Genomic DNA, 9330 nt, shown 5'->3' on the forward strand with positions numbered 1-9330 from the left:
CTTTTGTCATCCTGTTAATTTTATTTAATTCTTATGTTAATTATATCTTTTATATCTGTATTTCCACCCAAACTTCTGTGTAAAGTACTATTTTATTTATCCTTGGGATTATTTTTGTTATTTTACATTCTTTTGAGGTATATTTCTTTCTTTTATGTGAAACAAGCACATGGTAATGGAGGCGCATCATATTTCTTTTATAGAGTGTTATAAGGGCCACTCAATCTGAGGCTGCTTATTTTGTCTCTGTTAAACAGATATGTTTTCTATATATTTTCCTTATGTTCGTGTTTTCTTCCGCCCTTTTGAACTGTGATTCAGTGGAAGAGAGTGTTATAAGGGCCACTCAATCTGAGGCTGCTTATTTTGTCTCTGTTAAACAGTAAATGATCCAGTGAATCTGTTTCTACACCCACACAACGTAACACAACGCAGACCAAGTTTTAATACCCGGTGTCGCTGGCCACACATCACGCTGGGCATAAGCGAGCCGCACGGGTTACACGTGGTGCCGTGAACCTTTGGGTTTCGCTGCTTCAACAGACGATGGTTGTGCTGTTCCCGAATCGCTGGAGGAGTGTTTGGCTGACTGCGGACTGCGCGGAGGCCGCAGCTCGTCTCATCTCATCACCTGTGCTCGACCAGTTCACTGTATCTGCTGCTCACGTCAAGTAGGACGGCTTTAATCGAACGATTGCTTTTTGTGAGGTATGGTTGAGAACTGTTTTGTTTCTATTGACTACTATTCGCTGCATATACACTTTAATGTGTGTTGAACTGTTCCGTGAAACTGAACACTCATTATAAAGGAGTTTGATCGTCACATGGAACTTTTTTTTTTTCTCATTCTCCGTGCAACTGTATGCTGAACTGTTCTTCGCGCCGCTGCTACGTCAAAATTGAAAGTGATTGTCCAACATGATGTGACACCTCCACCATTCTTTAGAGGTGATCGAAGTGATTCATTTACTGTACACGAATGGGAGGACATGATGTACAGTTATTTGAACAGTAAGAAATGCACTGATGAAACTGCTTCTGATCTCATTTTGAGCAGATTGGCCGGAAAAGCAAGGGACGTGGTCAAAGTGTCCTTACGTAGCTTCCCAGGGCAGACTACTGCAGTACTCCCCGCCACAGTGTTTGATATACTGAAGCGTAATTTCAGCGAGTTAACTTACTCGAACATGCCTATGGCTGACTTCTACAACACTCTCCCTAAGGTAGACGAGAGTCCAATGGACTACTGGATACGTCTGAATAAGGCGATTGATGTGGCTGATGAGTGTTTACGTAGACGCAACAAGTGTGTTGAGGATCCTGCAGCTGAAGCTGTTATGATGTTTGTCTCTCACTGTCCAGATCCTGGCCTTGCTTTGTCTTTTCAGTTCAAGCCTGCCGAACAGTGGAGTGCTGCTGAGGTTCAAGAGCGACTGGATTGTTACCGCAGGAACCTGAAAAGAACTTCTGCTAGAACCCAACGTTACTCTCCTGTGTTCGCCTGCCATCAGGACACTGTTACTGTCCGTGACGATCCTGTATTGAGTTCTCCCAAACAGCCTGAACGCTTCTCAGGTCAGTCACCATGTTTGAATGGTCAGCTTGACCCTAACGCTGTCCCTTTTACGCCTAACAGTAGCATGCAACAGTTAGTCGGCATGATGGATAAAGTTCTGTCTCTTTGCACTGCCTCACTGTCCTCATCCAATCCTGGCTGTCACGTCACAACATCAGACCCCAAGCCTAGTGCGAGCCCAGCATGTAAAGTATGTCGATCTAAAGAGCACACTACACATTCTCATTGCATGCGGCAGAGGCTTTGCCGTAACTGCTTCAAGCCTGGACACTTTAAGAGTGATTGTCCAAAGAAGACAAGCTTTGAGCCTCATTCTTCTGCCACTCAGTTAAACTAGATAGCCCATGTGTGGAAGGGGGCAGCATGGGCAGTGATGTACTTCCCCTAAAAGATGAGTCAGACCCACATGAGATTTTTGTAAATAGTTGCAAGTTGCAGCCACCTGATAAAACGGTGCTGTATGTGGGATCTCAGAGAATCGATGGAGCTAGTGAACTGTTTTATGCTCCTGTGCCTGTCAGTGGCCAGTCTGTACTGAATGGTTTGCTAGATTATGGCAGTATGGCTTGCACCCTGAGTACAGAGAGTGAATCCAAGTTGCGTGCCGAAGGAGTTCTCCCGCAACCTTCAGTAGTTCCTGGTAACGTGGTCCTAGTGGGCTGTGGTGGTCTTACTATTCAGCCTAAGTGCACATATGACCTGAAGTCTATGGATTCAAGTTCATCGTACCTACTTTAGTAGTGCCTGGACAGAAAGATGAGTTCATCATCGGCAGTAACGTTATCAAATGTGTGCTTAAGAAGATGAAAGCCGAAAAGAAGTACTGGGAAGTAATTTCATGTGAAAACAGCAATCCTGAGTCTGAAGAGTTCCTTGAGCTTTTGAGCTGTATTTCTCGTTGGTCTGGTCCTCGCCAGCCTGTTAAGCTCGGCACGGTGAAGCTCTGTCAAGCAGTTACCTTACTTCCCAGATGTGAACACCTGGTCTGGGGAAAACTTCCTGCTAACATTAATGTTTCCCCGGGAAGCACAGTTATCGTTGAACCCACTACTTCACGTTCAGCGCCCCGTCATGTTCTTGTGGGACGCATAGTGAGCCCTATGTGGGGTGATCGATGGGTGCCGATAAAGATTTTGAACTCCACACAGTCTCCAATAACTCTTCGTCACAATGCTAAGCTGGCTGATGTGTCTCCTTGTTTGGCAGTGGAGGATGTTACGGTCACGCAAAGCCTGTGCAGATCCCATGATGTCCCTGATATGACTTTCCCCAAGCCTGTGCCATCTGTCGATCCTGTTAGGTTATTGCACGAGTACGGCTTGGAAGACATTAATATCGATGAGTGTGAAGTCTCCGACTTATGGAAGGAGAAGTTGGCAAGTGTTATCGTGTCTTATCGTGATGTTTTCTCCATTGACCGACTTGATTGTGGAGAGGCGAAAGACTTCGTACACAGGATACATTTATGTGATGAACGTCCTTTCCGTCTGCCCTACCGCCGAATCCCTCCTGCCCACTATCATAAGTTGCGAGAAGTTCTTTCTGAAATGGAAGAAAAAGGCATTATCAGCAAATTAGTTAGCGAGTACGCATCTCCTTTGGTAATGGTTTGGAAGAAGGATGGATCGTTAAGAGTCTGCACTGATTTTCGCTGGCTTAATGCAAAGACTATAAAAGATGCTCATCCTTTGCCCCGTCAGGCGGATTGCCTGGCCGCTCTTGGTGGCAATCTTCTATTCAGCTCTGTGGACTTAACATCTGGATTTTATAACATCCCACTCCATGTATCTGATCGGCATTACACAGCATTCACAACGCCCATGGGCTTATATGAATATAACCGTCTCCCCCAGGGCCTGTGTAACAGTCCAGCATCCTTTATGCTCAGCGTATTTGGAGATCTTAACTTTTCCAGCCTCCTTTGCTATCTCGACGATTTGCTGGTGTTCGCCCGTTCTGAAGAAGAGGCATTGAAACGCTTAGAAGTGGTGTTTGCACGGTTGAGAGCTAGTAATTTGAAGTTGGCTCCAAAAAAGTGTCACTTCCTCAGGCGTTCCATCAAGTTTTTGGGCCATGTGATCAGTGGTTCAGGAATTTCAGTGGATGAAGATAAGGTTGCAGTCATTGCTGCCTTTCAGAAGAAAGACCTAATGAAAGAGGATGGCAGCACACCTTCACCAAAAAGAATAAGATCGTTTCTGGGCATGGTTCTTTACTACCAGAGCTTCATCCCTGGCTGCTCACAAATCGCAAAGCCATTGTTCAAGTTGACTGCTGGTCAAAAGTGTTTGGTGAAAGGCAGAAGTCGTCGTAATAGTAATGGCACTTTCCGGGAGTTGACTCCTCATGACTGGACTCCTGACTGTGATGTCGCCTTCAAGGAGCTAAAGAGAGCCCTTGTCGAGAGCGTGGTGTTGGCCCACCCTGACTTTGAGCGTCCCTTCATCCTCTGCACTGACGCATCGTTGAACGGCCTTGCGCAGTGCTTTCTCAAGTTGCTGTTGGCGAGGATAAAGCACGTCCTAAAGCGTTCGCCAGCAAGTCTTTGAACCACAGCCAAGCCAATTACCCTGCACACAGGCTGGAGTTCTTGGCCTTGAAATGGTCCGTATGTGACAAGTTCAGCCATTGGCTTAAAGGCCATGAGTTCACTGTATGGACCGATAATAATCCGCTCACGTACATCATGACAAAACCTAAACTGGATGCGTGTGAGCAGCGCTGGGTTTCAAAACTTGCCCCATACAACTTTAAGATCAAGCACATCCCTGGAAGGCTAAATGTTGTGGCGGATGCGCTCAGTCGCGACCCGTTTGTCACGCCGGTGAGTCAGCGAATTCTGACCGAGCCTTACTCCGAGCTGCTGAAGCATGTACACAGTGTTGAAGATGATTATGTACAGAGAGCATTCCATCTCACGTGCCAGCCACAAACACTTGGCACTGAACGCGATCAAAATTCTGAAATGGATGTTTCTATGACTGCTGAGGATGTGTCTTCCATCTTGTCATCTTGTGGTGATTGGGATTTAGGAGCAGTATCCAGAGCAACGTCCCTAGCTGGTCAAATGAGCTCTTTAATTCCTGCCTGCCAAGATGTCTCCCATGCTTTTTCATTGTCCGAATTGCAGTGTCAGCAGCACAATGATGCAGTTATTTCACGGGTGTCCTTCTATGTCACCAGGAAGCGCAGACCTTCCAGGCGCAAGCATGTGAATGAGGATTTGCGTGTATTGAGGATTTTAAAGCAGTGGGACAAACTCTTTTTGCTCAATGGCATTCTGTACAGAGCCTTTAAAGATCCACTCACAAAACATAAGAGAATTCAGTTTGTCCTGCCTGAATCCCTGAAAAGGCAAGCTCTCTCTGGTGTTCATGATTTGGCCTGTCACCAGGGCCAGCCACGTACACTGTCTCTAGCCCGCCAGAGGTTTTATTGTCCTGGGATGGAATGTGACGTGCGTGATTACGTCAAGACATACCCGTTGTGTCCTGAGTAAAACTCCAGGGCCAGCTGCAAGAGCACCCTTGGAGAGCATCAAGACTACTGCCCCATTGGAGCTCGTTTGTATTGATTTCTGGTCCGCCGAGGATAGGCACAATAAATCTGTGGATGTCTTGGTAATTACAGATCATTTCACCAAGCTAGCTCACGCTTTTCCATGCCAGAACCAATCGGCTAAGAGTATTGCGAAGAAACTCTGAGATGGATTTTTCTGTGTTTATGGCTTCCCTCAGCGTATCCATTCAGACCAGGGAGCAAATTTTGAGAGTGAGCTGATAGCAGAGCTCCTTGATCTTGCTGGCGTACCCCGTACCACCCCATGGGAAATGGTGGAACTGAGAGGTTTAACAGAACATTAGGTAACATGTTGAGATCGCTTCCACCCAGATCTAAACAAAAGTGGCCATAGTTAGTGCAAACGATGACATTCGTGTATAACTGCACTGCCCATGAAACAACTGGATTTGCCCCTTTTTACCTGATGTTTGGAAGGGTGCCGAGATTACCTGTTGATCTCATGTTTTCAAGTGTGCTTCGTGATGAGTCAATCTGTGATTACAATGACTATGTTCAATCTCTCGTCAGTGATCTACAGACTGCTATGGTGCTGGCTCAAAAGAATTCTACTGCAGAACAGAAACACCAGTCTGATCAATACAACAAGAGAGTCAAGGGATTGCCTCTGTCAATTGGTGGTCAAGTTCTCATCGCAAACAAAGGCTGTCGAGGTAAACGGAAGCTTGCAGATAAATGGGAACCCACCATGTACTCCGTTGTCGCCTCCAGACCTTCCCTGCACATTTATAAGATCCGTGACAGATCTGGTCATGAGAAAGTGGTACATCGGAATCTCTTGTTGCCAGTTAACTTTCTTCCTTTGCCCACAACAGAGTTTGAGTTTTCTGTTGGTGAATATGCTGGTGATGGTACTTGCTCCTCACCTTCTCAGTCTGTATGTGATGTAACTGAGTCAACAATACCTGTCACTAATGCTTTGTCACATGCAGAGTCTCTATCTGTCATTTCTCACATGGCTGTGTGTGATGATGATTGTACAGCTTCTTGGATCTCATCTCATTCTTTTCAAGATGTTTCTGAAGCACAAGCTGATTCATCTATTGTTGACCCTGACACTGTAGCTAGTGCTTTTTCACCTACTGTCCCTGTTTCTACAGATCTGTACGATCCTGTGGTTGACAATAACCCTGACAATCGTTACATTACCAGGCTTGGTAGAGTAATTAAGCCTGTTCGTAGGCTGATTGAATCAATGGTTCAACTTGAGACCTTACTTGGTGTGGAGTCCATATCTCCGGTTATTCATGTTTAAATCTGTGTATAGCATTGCTCTCTGATACTACTGAGTGTAAAGTATTGTTTTTTTCTCATGTGTATACTGTTTAAGCAAAAGGTCTGAGTTTTTCAAAGTGTAAAAGGCACTTTTATATGCCTACAACATGTGTAGTGGTTTGGCCAACTTCTTTCATGTTTGTATCCCTTAGTTGGATAACTTTTCATGTTGAGAGTCTTCACTGTTTTTTTTCTGGAGTGTAGACCAAGTCATTCTCACGACCTGTGCTCTTGTTTTTGTTTTACTTTTTACTTTTATTTTGTGTAAATTCTGGGGGGTGAGTGTAACAGGTATACAAAGTATACTAGTAAATATTGTTATAATTCACACAAAATTGTTCTTTTTATATGTTTTGTCATACCTGATCTAAAGGTGCGCTTCTCCTTTAAGTGTTGCCTGGTCACAGTATGACCTAATTTCCTGTCCTGTCTCCTCCTCTTCCCTTTTGAACTGTGATTCAGTGGAAGAGGTAGGTTTCTTTTGTCATCCTGTTAATTTTATTTAATCCTTATGTTAATTATATCTTTTATATCTGTATTTCCACCCAAACTTCTGTGTAAAGTACTATTTTATTTATCCTTGGGATTATTTTTGTTATTTTACATTCTTTTGAGGTATATTTCTGTCTTTTATGTGAAACAAGCACATGGTAATGGAGGCGCATCATATTTCTTTTATAGAGTGTTATAAGGGCCACTCAATCTGAGGCTGCTTATTTTGTCTCTGTTAAACAGGTATGTTTTCTATATATTTTCCTTATGTTCATGTTTTCTTCCGCCCTTTTGAACTGTGATTCAGTGGAAGAAAGTGTTATAAGGGCCACTCAATCTGAGGCTGCTTATTTTGTCTCTGTTAAACAGTAAATGATCCAGTGAATCTGTTTCTACACCCACACAACGTAACACAACGCAGACCAAGTTTTAATACCCGGTGTCGCTGGCCGCACATCACGCTGGGCATAAGCGAGCCGCACGGGTTACATACCCACTTGCTCATTCTTTGCTTAGATGCTGGGTACTCATTCCTAGGTGACCCAAAACACACAAACAGTTGATCAGATTTACACCACAGGGCAGCACTGTGGACATACACATCTAATGTTCTGACTGGGCAAAGCAGATTTAACTTTTCCTGGTCCTACATTTAAAAGGGAGGAAGACAGAAGGCCTGTTGTTGGCTATGTTGGCTATGGTAACTATTGATGCTTGTGGCCTAGACCTGGCAAAAAGGAGCAGACTGCTGTGTGGGCAGGATCTGGGCTGACACAATGTTGCTATCTGGGTAGTAGATATTAGTGTCTTATTTGAAGGCCACTTAAAAGTAGTTTTTTTCTTTCTTTTTTTTTTAACATACTGTACATTGCAAATATTTAATTAAATACTTTTTTGAGTTGGCATATGCTTCATTTAAGCACACTAATGTTTTTGAATGAGTTCTACTGTATATGACACTCTTCAGCTTTTTTCTTCTAGATGAACAGGATCAGTGGATCTCCCAACTGTATGTTCTTCTCCCTCGATGCTGCTGGTTCTGGAAAGAGTCAACATGTCAAGTGTATAAAAGGCAGTGTTGGTTGTAGCACATCTTTATTGTGGAGCCTCAAGGAGTGACTTTTTTTAAGTTCAGAGCGGTTTCATTTAAATTCATGAATCCTTGTGTGAGAGAAGTCATAGAGAATGATACTCTGTTTGGATGTTTCTTCCAAGTAAGGATACTTCATGATGCATCTTAAGGCAATGAACCTTTCTGATGGCTGTCAGGAATATTTCTGTGCAGAGAGATCTATTTCCATCTATGTGATTCTGTATGTGGCAGCAGCAGCTGTGGTTCTTCTGACCGTGTGTGGAAACCTGCTGGTCATCATCTCTGTTAGTCACTTCAAGCAGCTCCACACACCTTCTAACATCCTCATCCTCTCTTTGGCTGTGTCTGATCTGCTGGTTGGAGTTTTTGTGATGCCACTTCATTTGCCTTGGCTCATCGAGTCTTGTTGGATTTCTGGACCAGTGATGTGCTTGGTTTACGATTTTGTGAATTTTCATGTGACAAGTGTGTCTGTTCACACTGTGACTCTAATAGCAGTTGATCGGTTTTTGGCTTTAAGTTATCCTTTTTTTTATTCAGAGAAAATCTCTCCCACTGTGACCTGCATTGCAACTTTATTTAACTGGCTATTTTTACTCTTTTATAACTTCACTCTTCTCTTCATTAATGGAAACTTCACTCATGTCACATGTCCAGGAGAATGTGTTTATAATATAGATGAGGTTTCATTCTTCGTTGATCTCCTGGTTGTGTTTCTTATGCCATGTACACTCATCATAATATTATACACTCATGTTTTTGTCATTGCTAAGAAACATGCGACTGCTATAAGAGCCCTTCAGGTTCACAACAGCACCTCTAAAAACAGAGTCAGTGACAAATCAGAGCGAAAAGCTGCGATTCTGCTGGGGATTCTGGTCTTTTTGTTTCTCCTGTGTTTACTGCCATATTATATTTGTTCTTTAGTGATTCCAAACAGTAATCCTTACTATTTTTTTGTCAGAGATGTTTCTGCAATATTTTTCCTTCTGAACTCCACCATTAATCCCATCATTTATGCCCTATTCTTTCCCTGGTTTCGGAAAAGCTTAAAATTAATTTTTACATTTAAAGTGTTTAATAAAGACTCCTCCCTGATGAATGTGATGTAAGAGATTGAATGTAAGACAGAATGTTTCTTCTCTGTTTTTATTATGTTTTTCATATTATCCTTTAGGTCAATGTATTTTTCTACATTTTGTCATATTAAACATGGGCCTGGACTATAAAACATCAAATGAATATTTCCTCAGTTATTGCAGAGATACAGATCATGTAACATACATTGACTTTTTTTGACTCCAATAGCAGAGTA

The 9330-nt window shown here is 43.2% G+C and overlaps 1 protein-coding gene across 1 annotated transcript; it reads left to right on the forward strand.

Annotated features, from left to right (window-relative positions):
* The first annotated feature begins 8152 nt into the window (after window positions 1-8152).
* LOC137018583 (trace amine-associated receptor 13c-like) lies at window positions 8153-9127 on the forward strand. Its single transcript, XM_067383254.1, has one exon. The coding sequence runs from the start codon at window positions 8153-8155 to the stop codon at window positions 9125-9127; it is 975 nt and encodes a 324-aa protein (XP_067239355.1).
* The last annotated feature ends 203 nt before the right edge of the window (window positions 9128-9330 follow it).

The sequence above is a fragment of the Chanodichthys erythropterus genome, chromosome 4, assembly GCF_024489055.1.
Source record: "Chanodichthys erythropterus isolate Z2021 chromosome 4, ASM2448905v1, whole genome shotgun sequence".
Classification (NCBI taxonomy): domain Eukaryota; kingdom Metazoa; phylum Chordata; class Actinopteri; order Cypriniformes; family Xenocyprididae; genus Chanodichthys; species Chanodichthys erythropterus.

What these genes read in the sequence shown, in the direction of transcription:
- LOC137018583 (XM_067383254.1), top strand. Translation starts at nt 8,153, where the DNA reads ATGCATCTTAAGGCAATGAACCTTTCTGATGGCTGTCAGGAATATTTC.